Source organism: Schistocerca gregaria, chromosome 4 (assembly GCF_023897955.1).
Source record: "Schistocerca gregaria isolate iqSchGreg1 chromosome 4, iqSchGreg1.2, whole genome shotgun sequence".
Lineage (NCBI taxonomy): Eukaryota > Metazoa > Arthropoda > Insecta > Orthoptera > Acrididae > Schistocerca > Schistocerca gregaria.
In genome coordinates, this window is record NC_064923.1 from 653,745,969 (window position 1) to 653,770,316 (window position 24,348).

The 24,348-nt window shown below is 41.1% G+C and overlaps 1 protein-coding gene across 3 annotated transcripts in view; it reads right to left on the reverse strand.

The window, feature by feature from the left end:
• The window catches only part of LOC126267397 (transcriptional adapter 2B-like), a 92,430-nt gene that overhangs the window by 46,720 nt on the left and 21,362 nt on the right, over positions 1-24,348 (reverse strand). The window contains exons 6-10 of one of the 3 annotated variants that reach the window (XM_049972599.1): positions 22,735-22,810; positions 22,318-22,474; positions 14,076-14,286; positions 11,466-11,506; positions 5,155-5,317 (exon numbers count right to left, since the gene is read on the reverse strand). In XM_049972599.1, the coding sequence (XP_049828556.1) occupies positions 5,155-5,317; positions 11,466-11,506; positions 14,076-14,286; positions 22,318-22,474; positions 22,735-22,810 (648 nt within the window). Of the gene's footprint in view, positions 1-5,154; positions 5,318-11,465; positions 11,523-14,075; positions 14,287-22,317; positions 22,475-22,734; positions 22,811-24,348 lie in introns of those variants that run through there. The other 2 variants (XM_049972601.1, XM_049972600.1) reach the window with 2 other exon arrangements.

A 24,348-nucleotide genomic window follows, 5' to 3' on the forward strand; every position in this document is an offset into this window, starting at 1 on the left:
CGTGTTTTTCTTTTTCTTTTTCAGGCATAAGTGCCCATGTTATAGCCTTAGAACACTAATACAAAAAATAAGATAAAAGCAGTTGCACATTATGCCCAATCAATGGAAGGAAAGAGAGCTAAGACCAAGGACTTCCTCTTTGAGAGAGGTCCACGAAATACGCCGTAAAGACAGCGGAGGTCACGAACAAAAATTAAATGTCCTTTGCCATATTGCTGATTAATTTCCTTATGACGCATGAAGCCAAGGCAGTGGAGAGTTCACACCAACCGGGAGCCTGGCCAGTAGCATGCAGTTAAGCTGCTGGAGTAGGAGTAAAAAGCGAACTCCAGGAGGTAACAGAGAAGAAGGGCACACTACATACTGGCAGTCAAGGGAGTCATCAAAAAGGGAGGCATAGGATGGTTAGCCAGGCATGACAGACTGTCACATGCATCCATTGGGGAGAACATAATGCTCGTATGACAGTAGTACTTCAACAACTTCTGCATGGAGACTCTCAACCATGCTAGTACACAAGGTATCAGTGGCCAATGGATTCCACAATGGTGAATTGTATTAAGAAGGCGTAAGATGGACAGATGTGCAGATAAATGAACGAAACACCAATAGTCTAGTTTCGAATGGACAAGGGATCCACACTCCAGGAAGTACTGCTTAGGTCACGTAGGACACTGAGGAACTGGGTACAGCATGTGGCCAGGTAAGACATGTGGGAGAACAAAGAAAGTTTTCTATCGAGCACGAGTCCCAGGAATTTCGTAGTTTCAGCAAATGAAAGGGCAACAGGCCCAAGATGTAAAGATGGAGCAAGAAACCCACTGCACTGCCAGAAATTCATACAAACAGTTTTGTCGATGGAAAAGCAAAAGCCATTATTGATGCTCCACAAATATGGATGGTCAAGATACCACTGAAGAAGCCGCTCAAGGAGACAAGTCCGTGGAGAACAGCAATAGATGACAAAGCCATTGACAAAAAGGGAGCTGAAGATGCATGGTGGGAGACATGCCATGATAGGATTAATGGCTACAGCAAAGAATACGAACTCTGGAGAGAGTCTTGAGGTACCCTATTCTCCTGGATAAAGGTATCCAACAAAGTAGAGCCCACACATACCTTGAAAACCCTATCTTTTAAAAACTGCTGAAGGAAATGAGGCAGGCAGCCTTTGAAGTCCCACATGTAGAGAGGAGGAGGATATCAATGCTCCAGCAGGTGTTATAAGCTTTCTCCAAATCGAAAAACACAGCCACAGTCTGGTCTTTCCACAGAAAACCATTTACGACTTGGGTGGACAAAGTGACAAGGTGATCAACTACAGAATGGCGAGCTCGAAATCCACAGTGTGAAGAGGTTGGTAGAGCGCGAGATCCAAGCCACAGTACCAGCTGCCCATGAATCATATGTTCCACCGACTTGGAAACACAGCTGGTGAGAGAAAAGTGTCAGTAGCTAAAAGGAAGGTGGTTGTCCTTACCAGGATTAGGTATGGGTATGGCAGTGGCTTCACGCCAGTATCTGGGAAATATGCCATCTGCCCAAATGTGATTGCATGTATGAAAGAGAAACTGCTTGCCCACAAGAGAAATGTGCTGAAACATCTGAATGCAAACATTATCCAGACCTGGGATAGACGATCAGGATGAAGTGAGAGGATGATCCAGCTCCCTCATAGTAAAGACGGCATTGCAGCATTCAAAATTCTGAAAGGAGGAGGGTATCGCCTGAGCCGCCTCCACTCATTTCCAAGGAAGGAAGCTGTGGTGATAGTGGGCAGAACTAAAAATCTCCGCAAAATAGTGGCCAAAGGTTTTGGAGATAGCAATACGGTCCACAATGACATCATCTGCTACAATCAGGCCAGAAATTGGGGAATGGACCTTGTCCCGAGACAGCCGACGGAGGTTGCCCCACACGATGGAAGAGGGAATAAATCTGTCGAAAGAACTAGTAAATAAAACCCAGCTATCTCTTGTTATCCCAAAGAATGCAATGACACTGCACAGGCAACTGTTTATAACGAGTACAGTTCATCATGGTATTATGACAGTTAAAAACATGGAGAGCATGTCTTTAAATGCAAATTGCATCATGGCATGTGTCATTCCATCAGGGTACTGGGACATGGCATGGTAAAGATTAAGTGTGAGGTATGGAACGTTCTGCAGCGGTAAGGAGAATGTTGTTATGGTGCTCTACCTTGTCATCACAGCAGGGGAATTGTTGTAAGTCAAAGGTTGCTGGGGAGGAGTAAAGCCTCCAGTCAGCCTTAGAAAGCTGCCAACTGGGTTTACACATGGGTGGGGTAGGAGTCAGCAAATGGATAGCGTATGGGAAATGGTCTCTAAGTACATGTTACAGAGAATGAACCTCTGGAGATGACAGGCAAGCTGAACAGTGCAGAACAAGAGGTCTAAATGGGCACAGGTGTGCATTGAGTCTGAAGGAACATAAGTGCTCCAGTGTTAAGACAGATGAGGTTGAGTTGATTGAGAAGGTCAGCCAAGAGAGAACTTCTCAGACAGGTTATGGGAGAGCCCCAAAAGGGATGGTGAGCAATAAACTAACTGAGCAACAAAAAGGAGTGAGGGAGCTGCCCAACAGACTGGAGACAGTCTGCCCTGGCGACACCGGATGACAGAGGGATATAGACATTGCAAAGAGAAAAAGTGAATCAAGGAAGGGTAATGCAGACTGCAACAGCTTGCAACCGAGTGTTCAGTGAGATGGTTTGGCTATGGATATAAATCCGGATGAGTCCACCCTCAGGGAGAAGATCAAAGAGGACTGCAAGACAATGCGGGAGGTCAAAGCTCTTGTGAGGACCCAATTTTGTTTCTTGGAGGCAGAAATCAAGCGGACATTGCGATTTCAAGAGCAGCTGTAATTCCTCCTTGTTTGATCTGATGTTGTGAATGTTCCACTGGAGAAGAGTCATAACAGGGAATGGGAAGGAGAGAGCATATGAAGAGTAGGCACCTTGGCGGCCAGTGAGTGCCACCGTTCAAAGATGTTGGTTGGCTGGAAGGACGTAAGAAGTCCTTTCCAGCTTGCCGGTTGTGTAGCAGGTGATTTTGCCACCGGGGACAAAGATTTGGTGGCTTGTTGCTCAGCTGTAGGAGAAGGAGATGGGGATGGGGATGCTACCATGATACTGGGCAATTTTACAACCGCAGTGCTGAATTAGAGGTTGCAAGTCTGTGTGGCCCTGTCCTTTTTGGACCGAGGCATAGCAAGATAGGTACTGTAAGTGCCGGATGGTAAGATGCTGCGCTTTCAAGAAGCCAACAAATTGCAAGTGACAGGGTGAAGTACTTTTCCTTCGCACAGATTTCCTAGACCGTCCGCTCATTGAAATACACGGGACAGTCTAGTATGAGACATCACAATTGATGCAGCAGGGAGACAGGCAATCACCCTCAAGAGCATCCCTACACAAGTTCCACATTTGGTCATGTTTTGAAAGGACAAGCAAAGGTGGTTGTAAGGTTGACATTGGCAGCAATGCATCAGGTTTGGAATATAAGGTTGGAGCATGATGACTTTGTAGCCTGCTTTGATCTTCGGTGGAAGCACTACTCGATAAAGTGTGAGAAAAAGAGTGTGTGGGCAATAGGGTTGCATCAACATTTTTCATTACTCCATGGACTGCAGTGACGTCCTGATCAGACAGGTAAGTTTGGATTTCTACGTAAGTTTGGATTTCTCCCTCAGTCAGCCGTCAAGCATCTGAGTGCAAACAACACCATGCAAAGAATTTGGCATTGGTGGTCATCAACACAAACAGGAGAGCCATGGAGGAGAGAAGCTGTAAGCAGCTATTGGGTTTGAAAATCACAATTGGTCTTCAGAAGCAAAGTCCCAACACATAAACAAGAGCATGATTTCACAGGGCTCACAACTGCAACACCTTTGTGAATAATAAACAAGATTAACCATAGCATAGGACTAACCTCCTCCAGTTTGTGATATCACAATGAACCGAAGTGCAGCCAGGAAAGTCTTTGAATCTTTAGCCTCGTTCCATTTCATTTAGTAACATGGAGACTGAGATGATGATGATGATGATGATGATGACTGGCTCATTACAAAAAAATCCCCCATGATTGCCAGAAGCTCCAATGGTGCACTCCTTCCAACTGGTGGGATGCATTAGGGTACGGGGCAGGGGCAGGGGCAGCCACAAGTGCCTGTCAGGTGAACCCTACCCGTCGACCTGAGGTTGGAAATTACGCGTTACCCAGTCGCCTGTTCCACGGCAAATGCATGGGCCAGCCTTCAGGAGCGCACAGGGAGGAAGAAGAGGCAAAGACATACCACAAATGCCAAAGCAGAGGAAGGGTAGGAGAGAGAGAAAAAAAAAAAAAAAAACAGATGAAGGACTGTTCCAACTGCTGGGCTATTGAAACTAACACATTCTCACAAATATCTCAGACTTGTTCCGCAAGGGAGGGAAAAGAATAGCAGGAGGAGAGATATGCAGCACATAAAGGGAAGAGGCACTGCAAAGGCACATTTATTTTCACTCCAAAAGAATATTTCCCCGTACATAAACTTTCTTCACTGTTTGGAAAGGTACATCCCAATAACACTCTTGTACAGCACTGTTAGAAAATAAAGACTATAACATCAAAAAGGTTTCTAACATGCTTCACAAGAGACTGTTTCTCCAAGTAAAGTACAGCTTATCTGCTCAAAACATATAATATTCAGAAGTCTATATTTGTTTCTCATTTTTCTATCAGAAAATATTACTATTTGATGTATAAGCACCTCAACTGTTATATCATTAAGTAATTCACAGTCTATTCGAGAATTTACAGACAATGTCATGTTCATTTGCATACTACGACAACTGTCACATCTCTGATAGCATTTTGAATGTTACCAAAAATTATATGTAGTCTTCAGTTTCATTGCTTCATGAACATTGGTTCTAGGAAGATTTTAACACCACTATACTATCTCAATTACCGGAGTGTGGTAATTGTACATAAAAATAACATTATGTGCATTTCTACATACGGAGTTGACATTGTTACTGTATTGTTAAAAGCATAAATTTGGGAACATTATGATCTCAAAGCATAAGAGAATGTAATCAAAGTAACAGCAGCAGTAACAAAGGCTAGATAGATAGGTCTGTATTACCTTAACTTCATGAGGTGTCAGGAGATGGTACTCTGGCAGGGTGGAGATCTCCTCTGGTGTCATCGTCTCCACCCCATCTCCACTGCTATCGTGGCTGGGACTTCTGCTGCTTCTGCAGGTGGACCTTTCTTCGATAGAAGATGAGCCGTCGTCGTTTCTTTCTCTAATAAATAATTTATGTATCCCATTTAAGTCACATGTCTCTCTACGGTGAAAACATGACAATGACATAATAAATCAGCAACCTAAAACAAAATGCAAATATTGGTGCCTACACTCAATATATAACTAGATATGATATTAAACTGTTTTTCGTCCTCTGTGTCATTTTGGATTCATATTAATATGAAGAGAACATCTGTACCAGTGATGGGACATATTCTGCATGTTAAACGAATATGACACTACTGAATTATTACTGATAACACAAAACTGCAAAACCTAATGCACAACAGTTTATATATAATGTTAATTGAATCCCTGAAACAATAGGTTTCATACCTGTGCAACAAGTTGCTGCTCAGTAGAAGCAAAAATAAAGACAACAACAACAATAATAATAATAACAATAATAAATCTGTGATATCATATAGACTGGTTTATTGTTAATGAAGAAACTGCCATTTTTTCTGAGTATATTATCATAACCAGAATCATTATTAGACTTTCAATATTTTTTTATACAAGTACCTTCATCAAAGTTTACAGTGGTGACATGTTTTATACAATAATCAATTATGAACACAGAAAAGAAAACACAAAATAACTAGCTTATTAAAGAACTAAATTATACTCTTATCACTTAAGAAAAACACGTTATAATTATTAGTTTCTAGGAATTAATTGCAATTTAGCTAAGTTTGTACTATGTTCTTATATTTGTTTAGTGCCACTATACCAGCTGTAGGAGGTAATTTATTGAAAAAAATTATGCATTAAGTGCTTGTAGTCATTATGGACTACAGCAAGTCTTGCGGAAGGCAAATCCAACAAGTGACTGTGTACATGCACATCATAACTCATGTTGAATTTTTCCAAATTTTCTCTAGTAGAGATTAAAAATTTATATATATACAGGCTGGGCACTGTCAGAATGCCAAGACATTTAAACAAGTTTCTACTGGGCTCTCTGCCAAGAACAGGGCATTGGGCATTTCTCTTTTTTATTGGAAGTATCATGGTATCTCATATTTACATATAAAAGCTGTAAACCAGGTTGTTCCAATACTGCCCTATGGGGCCAGGGCAGACACAAATGCCCACCAGCTCATTCATGGACAGGTGCAGGTAGGCTACTTGCCAGATGGCCCTATTGCATGCATTCTGCACATGTGTGACCTACTTGGGCACCTCTGCCCAGCTGCTCTTAGTCAGTGCAATAAAACTGCAGAATCAAGCGAGGTGCCGCAGTGGTTAGCACACTGGACTTGCATTCAGGACGATGACGGTTAACACCCGCGTCCAGCTGTCCTGATTTAGGTAGTCCATAATTTCTCTAAATCGCTTTACGCAAATACCGGGATGGTCCCTTTGACAGAGCACAGCCAATTTCCTTCTCTTTCCTACACTAATTCAATGGGACCACTGACCTCTCTGTTTGGTCCCCTTCCCAAAATCAACCAACCAACCAACAACTGCAAATGCTATGGCCTGATGCAAAACTGCCTGTCTGTCAACTGTTTGCCCCTCTGCCTTTTGTAACCAATTGCTTGAATAAGATTTGAATAAATGGCATGATTTATCTTCCATGCCCTAGGAGTCCAACTTGTAAATAATCATATTGTATGAGACTGAGTCAGATCCTTTGCTTAAATCAATAAATGTTCCAAACACAGTATCCTTGTTTCATACCCTTCATAAACACTCTTCACCAAAGTTCCAACTGCTTCTACAGTTGACTGGTGACACCTGAATCTGAACTGCTTTTCACTTAAAATTCCATTGTTTTCAAAATAGCTGTACATCTTTCTACGCATGCAATATTCTATTATCATAAATATGATTAGTACCTTTGAAATTGAGTGTTTTATCACCTTTTGTATACATAGACAAAGTAACTGTGAGTTTAAGACTTTTAAGGAAATTTCATCACTGAATACTCTGACAGTGAGAGAAGTGATATTTTGTTTCCTTTGTTATACTCTTTATGATGGAATTACTGAACGTAAATTGTCTTTTGTTTTAGAATTGGTTAGTTTGTTTGTGAATGTAATTTAATGTGATTAGGGCCCAAGTAAATTTCTCACATCTTGTCTGTTTCGCATGAGTGACCCAGGCTTCTACATCTAAGGCTGAATTATTATGTGGAGTGATGGTACTGCCACTATTTACAAAACATTTTTTGAAAGTATCACAGTCAACAAGGATACAGATTTCTTTATCAAAATTAATAATTTCCCTTTTAATAACACTCCAGGCTGCATTGCACTTATATTTAGAATTTAAATATAGTCATCATTTGCACTGCACTTCACAATTTTGATTTGGAATCTATACAGTTTTTACATGTTTTTATGTACTTATCCTTGTCCCGACCACTTTTATGTGACCTACTTTTCACAATGATTAGTAGGGTCCTGAGTTTCTTAAGTTGTAATGAGTACCATTTGTTTTCATGATATTGCACATAACTGGTGAATGAAGTTCAGCCCTTTACTGCTTTATACTAAAGATATGTGTAACTACAATGAGCATTCATGTGGCTGTCATAATGAAAATTATTGCATAGCTAACTGGATGATTTGATAATGAGCATAAACTTGAAACTAATCTGTCAAATAATAAAGGAAATTGTTATTTAATAGTTCTCTGCAACTTGCGTAATTTCGTTAGGCAGAATATTTGCTGATGTCATGCCTTCCAGAATTCTGGAAGTCAGACAACTTTTTGATTGTCCCCCTGTACTTATAAATGTAGATTACTGCACATACAAGAACTGTATCATAAAAACTTGCTAATCCTTTGCAACAAATTTCAAACATAATGCCTGAAAGTAAAAACAAACTTTTAACAAAGGCAGTCTCATAGAATTCAGAGAAGATTTCCTCACAAATGGAGCAGGTAATGTTTGAAAAGACTTCTGTGAGAATTTGCACCATTACCATTAATCACCTACGTTTATGTGAAGCAGATGGAACACTAGTGACTGATTCACCAAAAGAAAGTCTGCCTTAAAAAAAGTAACAGTAGATGTACTTTGAAATCAGAGAAGAAATTCCTGAAACTCAATACATTGTTAGCCGAGTTCCAGGAATCTGTACAACAGGACTGGAAAAAACCACTGCATAATAAATACAACTGCAAAAGAAGTACAGCAAGGTGGGTCTGAACTACTGCAAAAATTCTTCCACTTTGTTGCTGCCTAAAAACATATTTTGCAGATCTCCTAAACTGATAAAAATTGACGTACCACATGACAGTTATACAATGCTAGTTTAAGGAAATAGGCAACTGTAAAATAGACGTGGGGCTGAAGAGGATGTACCAGAATAAATAAAGCCTCAACAGACATTGAGAGCACCTGGGGCTGAGGATCAACATACCATATGACTTTCTATATAAAAAAAACACACTAAACAATGAGTTTAAGAGTCCTGATGATGTTTGTACTGGCTCCCTCACAACTTCTTTCTTCTTTTTAATGTTGTTAGGGAAATCTCACACAAAACCTTCATTTATGTGATGAGCACATATTTTTTAGCTTAATTGTGTACTTTCTAAATGTGTGTAGTATTCTCACTGGATGATTATGCAACATGCATCTGATTTTCTCCAATGAATTATTTAATGCTACAGCTAAAATGTGAATGGTGTATGCATTTAGTAAGAGCAACTTTAACAGTGCAAAATTTATAACTATCCCAAGTGTAATTAAGTCTTGACTTTTGGAACGTGTACACACTCTCATGTGAAGATGATGCGAGGAAGTCAGAGCATACAACATAAGGCTCTTATTTGCAATGCACAATGTTGAAGTAAATAAAGTGCTCTTTCCAAAAGTGAATTTTAAATCACAGTAAAACCACTGATTAGTAATAAATCAAATTTGAGGTCTAAATATGGACAGATTACTGTAATTCTTCCATCAGTGAGGTATGTTATGGTCTCGGTATTCAGTAATTTAGTACAAAGAAAAATTCTAGAGTTAATAAGAAGACTATATATCTAATCCATCACACACACACACAACTACAATATCTAAAGACATATTACACACACATATTTCAAAGCATTTCAAAACACGTACTGATGCGTGGCAAGACACAATCCTCCTGCCTTTTTTGTATAGATCATAGACAAAACTACAGAGAATATGAAAAAGAAATAAATGATTACACACAGTAAATTATTGATGCAAAAATCAAGGTGAATTGCTAGCTTTGAAAAAATGCTTTATCTAGTGATCTCGTAAGCATTTATACATTAAGAATAAAAGTAGAGAAACTATAGAGCAGCTGCAATATTAATGACTAAAGCGGATGACTACATATAGTACAAGAAAACCTATTACATTGAAAATTTATGTCAGAATTGCAGGAAATCTCTGCTTGAGATGGTGTATATAATGATTTCGCACTTATCCATTTTCTCTACCTTAGTTCCCCATCAGGGTTGGATGGCGCAAAGAATTTATGATGAGCCATAGCATTCCAAGTGACACAGACAATAATATGGACTAAAACAAAAGAAAATAGTGATGTTACAAGAAAGTTATCCCACTAGCAGTTTTGTATGCATCAGAAGCCATAGCCATTATTGGTCAAACTGATTTTGCACCAAATAACAAGAATGGAAAATTCTTAGGTAAATGTATGGTTTCACACAACAAAGTGAAATTTGACTCAATGGAAAACTAGCACCTGCATATATATCCCACAAGTCACCAGATGGTACCACTACTAGTCATTTCTTTCCTGTTCCACTCGCAAATAGAGCAGCAGAAAAAACGACTATTCGCACGCCTTCGTCAGAGCCCTACTTTCTCTATCTTTATGGTCCTAATGTAAAATGGATGTCGGCGGCAGCAGAATCATTCTGCAGTTAGCTTCATAACTGGTTGTATAAATGTCCTCAATAGTGTCCCACGAAAAGAACATCGTTTTCTCTCCAGGGATTCCCATTTGAGTTCACAAAGCATTTCCATAATGCTCAAATGTTAATTGAACCTACTGATAACAAATGTAGCAGCCCAGTTCTGAATTACTTCATTGTCTTCTTTTAATCCTACCTGTTGGCAATCCCACACTTGAGCAGTGTTCGAGAAAGGGTCACTTTAGAGTTCTATGCATAGGCTCCTTGACAGATTAATCACACTTTCCTAAAATTGTCCCAATAAATCGAAGCCGACTGACTATTCACCTTATGTGCTACCACCCTTTTGTGTTTTTTCTACTTAATATCACTTTGCAAATCTTACGCCTAAATATTTAATTACTGTGACTGTCAAGCACCAGCCTACTAATGCTGTATTTGAACATTATGGGATATTTGCCCTACTCATCTCCATTAACTTACATTTTTACACATTTAGAGCAAGGTGCCATTCATCACACCAACTAGAAATTTTGTAAGTCATATAGTATACCCCTACAATTACTCAACAATGACACCTTCTGGTACACCACAGTACATCAGCACCCAGCCAGAGATTGGTGCTCATGCCGTCCGTCTGATCATTTATGTACACTGAGAATAAAGGTAGTCCTATCACACTTCCTTGCAGATCTCTGCACCCAAATCAACAATTCAGTATACACAAGATTCTTCAGTTTCAATGGACATATTTGCATACTAAGACTCACCATTTAACATGATCATTTCAAAGACAGTGAAGATTAACTGATCAGAAGAGACCGATGAAAGAAGGTCTACAAAATATAAACATCACAAGTGACATACTAAGAAAAGGAGGCGCATTTGAAACATTAGTAACTGATTAAGATTTCATTAAGAGACTTCAAAAGAAAACTTGTGAAAAACTGTAAGAATAAAGAAACAACACAATGAATTCATTACAATATTTTCTGTACATAAGAATGCAAAATACAAAATGTCCATTGACAATCTGATATGCCACATTTAAAATAGGAATTTTAAGAAAAAGAGTTAAAATAGCTGAAATAAAATAATTAAAGAAACACTGTGCTGCAAACGATTACCCTTCCCTTTTCATGATTCCTTTAACTTTGGTAGAGTTTTAATAAAACTAAAAAATGTACCATTAATACAAGTACAAAATTATAGTATACAAATCAATAATGACTTATCTCAAAAACACAATGGTTTGAAAAAATATATAATTGTATGCTTACCTTTTTCTTGATTGCGATGAGAGGATGGACCCACTGCTGCCCTAGGTAAAAGGCAAACTGATACAATCAAAATATTTACCATTGATATAACTCAATTATGTAAGTCTACAAGTCAACACACTCAGCTCTCTGCTTGAACAATACACAAGTATCCTTAACAGGACAGATCTTTCCCCTAGCAGTTGTTAAGAATTATGAAACAGTATTTTTCATGTAAATCATACCAGATTTTAGAAATAAAGATGTGTGTGTAAGGGGTGATCAAAAAGTTTCCATCTGAGGGGATTGCTGCAGCGTATATGCAATAAGCAACCCCAATACATCGACGTTTACCCAAGGGATTAACGTGGCATGCGCGTCTTCCCAAAGTGCATGTGGTAAATGCGGAAACGAACTATGGCGACGTTATTATGAAATGCATCCAAACAAGACCAACATGCTATAATTCTTTTCTTGGCTGCCGGAGGACAAAAAAGAATAGACATCCATCGGAGAATGAAGAGTATGTACAAGGCAGCATGTCTGTCGAAAACTTCTGTTGTGGGTTAGTGTGCCAAGTTCTGTGCTGCTCGCGATTCGACACAAGATGCTGGTTAATCTAAGATGCCAGCCTCATCCATTATGGCCTAAAAGTATGAAGTTCATGATGCCCTATAGTCCTCTCTCCCCCTGTGTGTTTATCATGCCCTTGGTCCCTTAAAAATGACTTGTCAGATGAAGATAAGCTGCAGGTAGTTCTGGGCTGCTTCATGCAGTAGGACCTGGTGTTTTACCAAATGGGTACTTTCAACCTGGTGCGTTGGTTGAGTGACTGCCTCGAAGGTCACAACAATTGTGCCTGATTGGCATACTGATTCTGGACTGCAACCAGAAATGGAAACTTTTTGAGTGTTCCTTATATAACAGCAAAATTATAATCAGTTGGGAGATAGTGTATAATTCAAAAAACAATTCACGTTGTCAAGAGTGGAAAAATTATAGATCCAACAAAATACACAGCATTTTTAAAATTTTTACAACTGGAAAACTTTCCATTGAAAATGCTGCAGAAGCTTCTTTGTTGCCCCTGCAGTATGCAGCTGAGAATGTGTGATTGCTAAGTTATGTGGGGTTGCATGAAATCAGGCAAAATTTCTCAGCAGACACACACAGCTGTCAGGAGAGACTATTTTCTAGGCGTCTTTACATGCTCGCTGTGTGCTCATAATTGAAAAGAATACTACAGACACTGCCCCACACATCTGTGCAAAGCTTCATTGGAATGTCACTGTGCTTTCCATTTCATGGCCAATCGAACCTTACTTTCTGAATTACCCTCGTATATCTACGAGGGTCACTCCAAAAGAAATGCACACTATTTTTGTAAAAATACAGTTTTTATTCTGATGTGTGAAAGTTTTACAGTGTACAGATACACTCTTCCCACTTGTTTTCAAACTTAGTTCAACCTGTTCCCATGAGTGGCGCCCTCACAGCATGCCTTCAAGATGGCTACTACACTTGACGTTCATCAGAAGCAACATACTGTCACAGAATTCCTGTGCTGTGAAAACATCCACAAGAGGTTGAAAAAGGTGTATGGAGATGCTGCTGTCTATTGCAGCACAGTTAGTCGGCGGGCAAGCAGGATATGGGATGAAAGTGGGCACGACAATATTGAGGATTGTCCTTGCAGAAGCAGGCCTCACACTGCACTCACTCCAGAAAATGTGCAGAGAGTTAACAAATTGGTGACTGCTGACAGACACACATGTGACAATAATGAAGAAACTTCAAGCTCGACTGAGTCGTGTTCAACCACATCAGCAAAAGCAGGATGTTTTTCAGTTGCACGACAATGCACGGCCACATGCCAGTCAAAAAACCATGGAAGCGATCACAAAACTCGGATGGACAACACTGAAACAGCCTTATAGTCCTGACCTGGCTCCATGTGACTATTATTTCTTTGGGAAACTGACTCTCTTCGTGGAACTAGGTTTGAAGATGACGACTCCCTTGTGCACGCTGCCAAACAGTGGCTCCAACAGGTTGGTCCAGAATTTTACCGTGCGGGTACAAAGGCACTGGTTCGAAGATGGCATAAGGCAGTTGAGAGGGATGGAAATTATATGGAGAAATGAAAATATTGTTCCCAAAGGATGTATCTACACAGTGTAAAACTTTTAAACATGTAGAATAAAAGATGGATTTAAAAAAAAAAAAGTGTGCATTTCTTTTGGAATGACCCTCGTATATATAAAACAATGCACAGTATTACCAAAATGGTAATACAAAAATTCATATTAAGTTTACATATAAAGAAATTTTACAACTGTAAACATGAATATAAATGCTATCAGTCATGTAAAAAAAATATGCATCAGGATAGAAATAATACAATGAAAAAGTTAACTGTTTCACAACTATCAAGCACCATAACAAGTTTCAGTTGTATTTACACCAAATTTGGAAATTCACTAGGCAAAAATCTGTACAAGAAACAAGAACACATCTGAAATGTGACTGCCTGGTTCAGATTTAACTTTGACATACTGACTTCTTCGATTAATCAGACACATTGTATCTGAAAGTAAATAAGTACAGAAATAAAGTCCGTGACATGCTTACAGATCGTTTTTCCTTCCACTCCTCAAACTGTAGACGTTGCTGCTCAAAATGTGTGCACTCTTCATGCTGAGTTAAGCCATTGCGTCGGTACCTCATCAGCTCGCTGATGCGTAGTCTAAGTTCTCTCTCCCTCTGAAGGTTGTGTAGGAAGTGCTCATGTTCTTGAGCAGTATGAAACTGAGTGAAAACCCTCATACGATCCTGGAATTCCCTAGAACAATTTGACACTTTACATCAATCTATATGAAGATACACTGAATTTTAGAACATAACAATTGTACACACATTATGGGTACCATCTATCTAGCTGCCTACAACTGTATTGTCTTATATCTGTGCAGATAATCGCAAGGCATTAAAATGTATAAATTCAGATAGCTAAATGCTGCCATTTATCATTACAGTTTCACGTTACATCTATTTAGTGTTCACAGAATGTTACCACGCCCAAGAGAATCATTAATTATGTCTTAGCGAGGAATTAGGTTGGTTGAATGGTTGGTTGGTTGGATAGTCGGATCGAAGGGACCAGACTGCTAGGACCAGCGGTTCTCTTTTCCAAAACCTTCGAACACACACAAAGAATAAAAACAAACAAGAGACAATACAGGACAAGAAAGACTCAGAGACCAGACAAAAGGAATTAAAATCACACAGAGTGTGACAGTGGTTGGCCGACCATAGAGACGAAAAAGGAAAAGCCAACCACCAAGAAACACACTAGAAAACTCAGTCTCGTAGGCCAAAGGCCAGACCCAACCCAAAATAAAGACAAACACTTAGACCAAGTGATAAAAGCCCCCTCCACGAATAAAACGCAAAACTAAGCCTGCCATGGCAGTGTCCTCCATTAAAAGTGCAGGGAGTGTATCAGGCAGCGCAAACGTCTGCCTGAGCGCAGTTAAAAGGGGACAGGCCAACAAAATGTGGACCACCGTCAAAGCAGATCCGCAGCGACATTGAGGTTGGTCCTCACGGCACAGTAAGTAGCTGTGCATCATCCGGGTGTGCCCAATGCGCAGCCTGCAGAGGACAACAGACACCTTGGGAGAGCCCCACAAGGAGGAGCACCATGCACTGGTAGCCTCCTTGATGACCCGAAGTTTGTTGGGTGAAGGCAGGGAGCGCCATTCTTCACCCCAGGTGCGAAGTAACTTCTGCCGCGAAACGGATCTGAGGTCATTCTCCAAAAGACCAATCGATAAGGCTGGTGCACCGCCAGCCAGCTTGGCCAGCATGTCAACATGTTCATTTCCTGGGATGCCGACATGACCCGGTGTCCACACAATGACCAAAGAGCGGCCGCAACGGGGAAGATTATGGAGCAACTCCTGGATAGCCATCACCAGACGAGAGCAAGGGAAACACTGGTCGATAGCTCATAAACCGCTCAAGGAGTTGCAACAGATAACAAATGACTCACCTGAGCAGGAGTGGATATACTCTAGGGCACAAAAGATTTTGACCAGCTCAGCAGTGAAAATGCTGCAGCCAGTCGGTAATGAGTGTTGTTCGTAATGGTCCCCTAGAGTGAGAGCATAACAGACACGACCAGCAACCATCGAACCATTAGTGTAAACAACACCAGAGACCTGACACATGGCAAGGGTAGAAAGAAAGCAGCGGCGGAAGGCCTCAGGAGGGACTGAGTCCTTCGGGTCCTGTGCCAATTCGAGCCAAAGGCATGGGCGGGACACACACCATGGGGGTGTACGCAGAGGGGCCCGATAAGGAGGTGGAAGAGGGAAAACCTCAAGCCAGAGAAAAGCTCTCTGACGTGGACCACGATCATACAGCTCGACCGGGGCTGACTTTCTGGGAGATAGACGACTGATTGAGGGAACAGGAGGTGATAATTAGGATGCCCGGGCAAGCTACAAACGTGTGAAGCATAAGCAACCAGTAAACGTTGGCGCCGTAACCGCAACGGAGGGACACCTGCCTCTACAAGTATGCTATTCACAGGGCTGGTTGGGAATGCTCCAGTGGCAAGTCAGATCCCGCTGTGAAGGATGGGGTCAGCATCTGCAAAGCAGAAGGGGATGCTGAACCCTAAGTCAGGCTCCCATAATCCAGACAGGACTGAATTAACGCCTGGTAGAGCTGTAAGAGGGTAGATCGCTCAGCTCCCCAGCTGATGTGGCTCAAGCATCGCAGAGCATTAAGATGCCGCCAACACATCTGTTTAAGCTACCGAATGTGAGGGAGCCAAGTCAACCAGGCATCAAAAACCACACCCAAAAACCGATGGGTCTCCACCACAGCAAGAGGTCTGCTGTCAAGATAAAGCCGTGGCTTAGGGTGAACAATGCGTCGCCGGCAGAAGTGCATAACGCAGGTCTTGGCAGCCGAAAACTGGAAGCCTTGAACTACAGCCCAAGATTGCGCCTTGCGGATAGTGCCCTGCAGCTGATGTTCAGCAGCTGCAATGCCAATGGAGCTATAGTAGAGGCAGAAGTCATCAGCATACAAGCATGCTGACACACACGTTCCCACCGCCGCAGCGAGTCCATTAATTGCAATTAAAAACAGGCAGACACTTAAGACAGATCCCTGTAGTACCCCATTCTCCTGAACTCATGGGGAACTATGGGATGCCGCAACTTGCACGTGGACAGAAAATTTCGGTATGAATATCAGCAGCCGACCCCGAAGGCCCCAACCATGAAACCTAGAGAGGATGTGATGTCGCCATGTCGTATCATATGCCTTCCGCATGTCAAAAAAGACAGCGACGAGGTGCTGACGGCAAGCAAAGGCCATACGGATGGCAGACTCCAGGCTCACCAGATTATCGGCGACTGAGTGGCTCTTATGGAACCCACCCTGAGACAGGGACAGAAGAACCCAAGACTCGAGTACCCAACTCAGCTGCCGGCTCACCATGCATTCGAGCAACTTGCAAAGAATGTTGGTGAGGCTAATGGGGCAGTAGCTGTCCACCTCCAGTGGGTTCTTGCCAGGTTTTAGAATGGGGATGACGATGCTTTCCCGCCATTACGACAGGAACTCAGCCTCAACCCATATATGGTTATGAAGGTCTAGGAGGCATCGCTGGCAGTCTGCCGAGAGGTGTTTGAGCATCTGACAGTGGATGCGATCTGGGCCAGGAGCCGTATCAGGGCAAACGGCTAGGGCACTTTGGAATTCCCACTCACTGAACGGAACATTGTAGGATGCAGGGTGGCACGTGTGAAATGAAAGGCTCCGACGTTCCAACCGCACTTTCAGGGTCGGAAGGCCAGTGGGTAATTTGCAGAAGCAGAACTCAGAGCAAAATGCTCTGCCAAGCGGTTTGCAATTATGTCGGAGTCAGTACAAACTGCTCAATTCAGTGAGAGCGCAGGGATGCTGACAGGGGTCCAATAGCCATAGTGGTGCCTAATCTTGGCCCAAAGCTGCAATGGAGAGATACGGAGGCCAATGGTGGACACATACCTTTCCCAGCACTCCTGTTTTGGTTTTCTTAATGAATGTGCTTCCAGTCATAAGCATTGTACTTTACTGGTGACCTGCTTTCAGATTTGGGCTCAACTGCGGTTACAACATGTCACTTTTTGGTGGAGACGCCAGTTACTTCGAAAAAAATACATCACCTTGGTTCCAAGTAGGCAACATGGAAGCTGATGCCAACATGAACAAGAGCCAATGGATTGGAAACCAGCACTAAGTCAACTACACATCGGGCCCCATCAGAGTTTTTGAGGGACACTGGTCAGGACTCTATGAAATGGTTGAAAAGATCCAACCAAGTCACCAAATACAACAGGTGGGATGACATTATGTGTTTGGCAAATCTGAACTTTTTCTTGGACAGCACAGCCCAGCAGTAGTTTGAAAACAAGGAAAAGATGCTCGTCAGCTGGGACAAATTCTTGGCCGAACTGGAGGAAATGTTTGGCAACAGCCAGCAACAATTGAAGAAAAGTGCCCAAAAATCATGGACAAATTACATTTGTACATTTTGACCCCATGCTGCATTATAAATCCGAATATGACAGAAGCCAACAAAATGTCACACTTGATGAAAGGAGTTGCAGATGACATTTACCAAAGACTTCTAGCAAAGGATGTCACAACAAAGAGGGATTCATCAGGTGGTGTCAGTGCATAATGGAAATGCAAGTCCACCAACAGAAGTATGACTGACTCCCGAATGTGGTCCATACGATAGATGTGGAAGACCACCATGACCTCGCCTCTATCATAAACCAGGTAGTAAGGAAAGAGATACATAAATTTATGGCAGCCAAAACTGTCACACTGAGTAAGCAAGAGATAGCAGCTGTGAATGTTATGCCCGCATGTCAGGAAGTAATAGAAAAAACAGAGGAAGAAGTGTGCTGATTTTTAGCACCAATCTTCATTACCCATTGAGTGCATCAGGTAGAATGGACTCTGTCATCTATGACCTATGTCACATAACAACTCAGCACTCGACCAATGCACTCAATGCAACCAGCTACTCCACCAAGCATAATACTCAGCAGAAGCCGGACATTTGGAAGAGAAATAAAATGGTACATTTACACTGTGAATGCACTGGAAATGTTGTGTGCTACTATTGAGAAAGAAGATGAGCGATCACAACAGTTCTATTCACGTCAATCAACAGCACATGATTATACGCAACCTGTGGGATAAAGCCCATTCACATACCCCAAGGTTGTTCCCCAACACACTGCAGCTGTTTCCTGTCACCACACACAGATACAAAGGTGTATCAAATATAAACAGGGTTTTATTTTTTATTTAAATTCATTTATTGAAAAAGTCAAGGCAATTATAATTTATTTTTCCACACAGTCTCCTGCTTTGAAACTGCATTTTTTCCAGGATATGGGCAGCTTTTTGATGCTCTTATCATAAAAAGAACTGGGTTGTGTCACCAGCCAGTTGTGCACGAAGTCTTCCACACTCTCATCATTTTCAAATTGTCGCCCTCCTAGCGCTTCTTTAAACGGTCCGAATAAATGGAAATTACAAGGCAATAAGTCTGGGCTGTAAGGAGGATGATCAAGTGCAGTCCAGCGCATTTCCTGTAGCTTGAGAGACAGTTAGAGCTGTAGTATGGGGTCGCGCACTGTCGTGGGGGAGGATGACCTGTCGAATCGACTGGTCACATCTTTTGCAGCGATATGCAACTCTCGTCTTGTTCAACAGTTCACAGTAGTAAGCAGCATTGGTAGTGCACCACTCATGCAAAAAATCAATCAGCAAAACACCTTGCTGATTGAAAAAAAATGTTGAAAGAACCTTGCCAGCTGACAGTAGTCTTGGCTTTCACCGGTGCTGCTTCCACTTTCCTCCGCCACTCCTTACTGGCTTGTTTGGATTCTGGAGTGTAGTGGTGAACCCATCTTCCGTCGCAGGTAACGATCCGACTCAAAAACGCATCACCTTCTTCCGCAAACCCTGCTGTAAGCCTCTGACAGACCTCCAAACATCTCAACTTCAGATTTTAGATCAAAAGTTTAGGGACCCAGCTGGAACACACTTTACGGAACTGTAGGTCATTTGTGATGTTTTATTGGCAGCTCCCATAACTGATTCCGTCTTTTTGTGCAATTTCTGATACTATGGCCCATCAATCATCGTCAGTAATGTCTTTAATTGCAGAAATGTTTTTGTCTGCAATGCTGGTCCGAGGATGGCAATCGTGTTGCTGATTTTCCACACATTCTTATCCTCCCCTGAACTTTTTATGCCAGGCAAACACGCGCATCCTTGATAATGTTTTATCACCAAACTGTGCAGTCAATCTTTGGCAAATTTCTGTTTACTCCTTCACGAGCAAGAAACTTGATAATTATGTGTTGCGCAATGGAGGGTGGGCACCTGTTGCTCAGGCATCATGAATGTTACTGACGAAATGAAGGGAAATATCTAACAGCATGCTCTCCTCACTTCTAATAGTCCCGCCTAAGCATAACAGAAGCACGGAGCCAGTCCTACCAACTGTTGTTGTTCAGGAACAAAAATCCCATTTACATTTGATCCCCCCCCTCGTACCAACAATCATCTAGCTGTCGAATGCAGGAAAACTAAGTAAGGCAACCATCTATGGAGATGAGGCCACCACAGATGAAAATCTCTATGGCCAACAGTTGCCTAGGTGTTAGGAAATCTCATCGAGGGGCAACCTGTCCAGGTGCTAGTTGCCTCATGGTCTCATTGCAGACATTTTAGATCATCTAAGCCACCTGACAACCACATTGAAGTGTATTCCAACTGCAGGCCTCCACATGAATCTAAGAAAGTGCATCTTGATTGACCACAAAATAAAAATCTTGCAGCATCCAGTTAATGGTGATGGAGCATTTCCCAATCCAGAGAAAATTAGAGCAGTCACAAATTTTCTGATTCCTCAGCATATTTGTCATATAAGAAGTTTTCTCAGAATGTGCTCGTACTATCAGCTATTAACAAAGGGCTCTTTTACAAATGCATATGTATTGAAAGAAATACTGAAGAAATGGCAAATTTTCCTGGAATGAGGTGCAAGTAAGTTCTTTCCTTGTTCTTAAGAAAGTACTAACAGCTCCAGTCCTAGCAACATATGATGAGAATGCCAAGACAGAACTTCAGACAGACACTAGAGGTTATGGATAGCTGCAGTTTTGTAGAAATTCAAGAAGTCTAGGATGAATTACTCTACAACCAGGAGAAAATGCCTGGCAGTTGTTAGATCCATCAACAAGTTCTGGTTGTATTTATTTGGCAAATCACTCACTGTTGTGACAGATCACCATTCTCTATGCTAATTATCTAGCACGAAGTACCAATCGAGTCACCTGGTGAGATAGGCACCGAGACTTCAGGAATACCCAGTTGATTGAAACATGGGCCGCTATTACCTTCAAGCCATCTGATACCAGTTCCAACAGTAGCAGCACTATTCCACGAGACCGGACTGAACTTCTTAGGGAGGTTCCTGAAGCTAACAAATGGGAATTGATGGATAATAGTCTGCACTGACTACCTCATCTGCTACACTGCCACCTAAGCTGTACCAAATGCTGACACTCGAGAAATTGCAAGGTCCCTAGTAGAATAACCAGTGTGATGACCTCTGATGGTGTAAAAGTTCTTCAGTCAAGACTAGTCTCACAGGTAAGTTCACATTGCAATATTACCAGCAGAATAACAAATGCTTTGCTAAGACACTGGCAGATATGCCCTCAATGTAAGTTAATGATTAACATGGAGATTGGGGTAAAATACTGACAGTAATGAGAGTTCCCTAGAACACAGAGAAGCAAGATACTATACACTTCACTCTGTTCTTTCTGCTCCACAGTCACAAGGCCAAAATGACAGCAGAAACATTGTTCCCATTTCAACCAGATGTTAATAACGCAACTACATGAGACTTGTCATTATCGGGATTGAAGAATCAAGACAGTTGGCTTGACACGCACTCTGGACACATGGGAGAAGCATCAAGAGCACTATAAAGCCAATCACCAGCCGGTGAGACTCAGCATAGGAGACTTGATATGGATTTTTACACTTGTGAGGAAATGCGAAATATCAGGAAAGTTACTAACACACTACTCTAGATGATTATGACACTGCATCACGAACACAAAAGTGGGGAGATGTCATCCATGGCCTCCATGCGAAGCCCTGTTACAGTCCTGGGGCACAAATCAGTGATGGGGACTTCTCGCTCAAGGAAACTTAAGGCCTGCTCAACAAACATGAAGTTTTGACAGAGGGTCTGCCTTCAATGCTCATCATAGTGAAGAGCACATGACAAGATGACAAGGCTGTGAAATACTGTCAGCACAGCCATTGATAACATCTAGATCAAGGAGGCTATAGTTGATTCTTATGAGAAGGTCTGAAGATCTCTCCAGGAGAGAGAGCAATGTCACAAGTTGTGGTGCATGCAATGTGGCGTAGCAGTTAGTATCGCTGGATAGCATACTGCAGGTCAGCATGTCACACCAAACCAACAGCAATTATTTGTCAGTCAGTATTTATAATTTATGGAAGTGTCTCAAAAGTCCTTATGTTAGTACAGTCTGGAATATTCGATGTTTCTATAAACAGCAGAACTCTCCATCCACTTCAGTTCGGTTTCTTTCTATCTGTATGTTGGCTTTGTAGTAAATGTGCCTTCAGTTCTAAGTGTTGTACCCTATTTATGACCCTGATTTTGGATTTGGATTACTTTGGTCACAATGTGACAGTGATTACTGCTATTCACATGCTACACATAGGTACCAAATCTTACCTTTCCTCTTTAGAAAGCTTCTTCCGTTGCACTGGTCTGTCTTTCCTGTTGGAAGCAAAGAACTGTGAAACTAACTGATAGTCTCTCACCAATCTCTTCCGTCTCGCCCTTTCACGAAGGTGTCTTGTGTACATGTCAACCTGGGCCAGTTTCAGCGCTGAAAAATTATAACAATGACATCAGTATATTCCTATTCATGACACAACATTAGAACAAAACTTGATTTTGGTTAAATAAATGAATCAGCATTTGTTTTACACTAAGTGTTCGTTCAGCAAGCAATATGCCATCAGAGTGCGAAAGCATATGTATATTCAAGTGCTTAGAACTGATTAAAATAAAATATTTTTTCATAGTCTAATTCATGCCTTAAAAAAAGAAAAAAAGGAGCCGTCTTAACATTTTTGAGAAACTTACCAATGTCCAATTCTTCATCTTCAATGTTGTTTACAAACAATGATGACACCAATGATTCTGCTCCATTGTCATATTCCTAAATAAAAGTAATGTCATGAGCCAAAATATAAGGAATAAGAATATTCAAGCACAATAAAGTGCCATAGAGTAAGACAAAGAGTATAAAAGAGCCATAAGGTACTGTTACTGATTGGCACAGAACTGTATACCAGAAAATGCTACACAAATGAGAAACACAAATATCTACTATTGTGAACAAGAAAAATGGCAGCATTGGTCATAAGAGTTTTGAACCAGTAATATCGTAAACTTGCTGGAAATGTAATTCTGTATACCATGACCACACACACTTTTTGCATATGTGATCAGAGGATGTAGAATGATGTTTCCAGAATTTTAGCATTTGACAGAGTGTACAGGCCTCATGCTGCCTTGTATTCACTGGGCTGTATGACATGTCCCAGGAAGGTTGTCAGATATTATGCTTTTTAATACATGACAGGACCATATATCTGCCTTGAATATTTTTATTGTGCATGAAGAGGGCAATTTATTTTTGCAGATGTTTTATCATTTATATCCATAATATGCTAATCAACATTTATCAGACAATGTGAAGATGTCTTGAAGTAGGTGAAACATGCATCACTGTGAATAAGTAAATAGTAATTTCAACATTGCAACCAAGACTGTTATCTTCTACTTGTTTTTGATCAAGATACAAAGTTTCAATTTCCGAGGAAAAATGTTAGTGGAAGAAGAAATATCACTGGTTTGGATGGTTTCCAGAAGGATACTGTCTGTCATATTGTACTGGAATTTTACAACTGTGGCATGTAACCCATTCAGCAAAAGATAGCAGATGTCTTACATGACAAGATTCTGTTGGCATGATTTAGAAATCATTTGGATTCAAATACAGAAAATGAAATAATGAAAGATGTGTTCTGGTGGAGAAATTTAATATTGCAACAGCTTGTGCAACTTTTCTGAATAAAATGCACAACACTGGGATAGAAAATCAGTCAGACAATTATTTATCTTAATGATACCCAACTCATACAAAACTATCCCAAGAAGCATATTTGGCAGGATGCAAAGGGCAATGTGACTTGAAAAATGCTAAAGAAAAGTCATCAGAATACAGCTATATCAAAAATGCAAAGCTAATATTTACATTCAGAAATGTAGCAATTATCATGAGAAGATGAATAGTGACATTTCAAATCACTGATTTACTGCACAGTTGAGAGGAGGGTTGTGTCATCAACATGGATAATGACTAATTCAAACACAAGGATGAAAGAAACATTTGAACTTTGGAAGCTATACAAAAGTGGATATGTTGGAGAAGTCACATGCCACAAGCCCGTTCAAAACCAGGCCAACTTCTACTACAACCCAGCTGAAAATAAGGTCACATCTAAAAGTACATGTTCAGAATTAAATGAGTGTAGAATTTACATGAGGAAGCCACTGACAATATTACTGTGGGAAGCTGGGTTAAGTGCATAGGCCACAATAGAAATTTTCAAGAAAACAACTTTCTGAAGGTAAGTGCCTAACCCAATTTATTAGAAACTACTATCTTTGCTTCAAATGAGTCTTTGGACC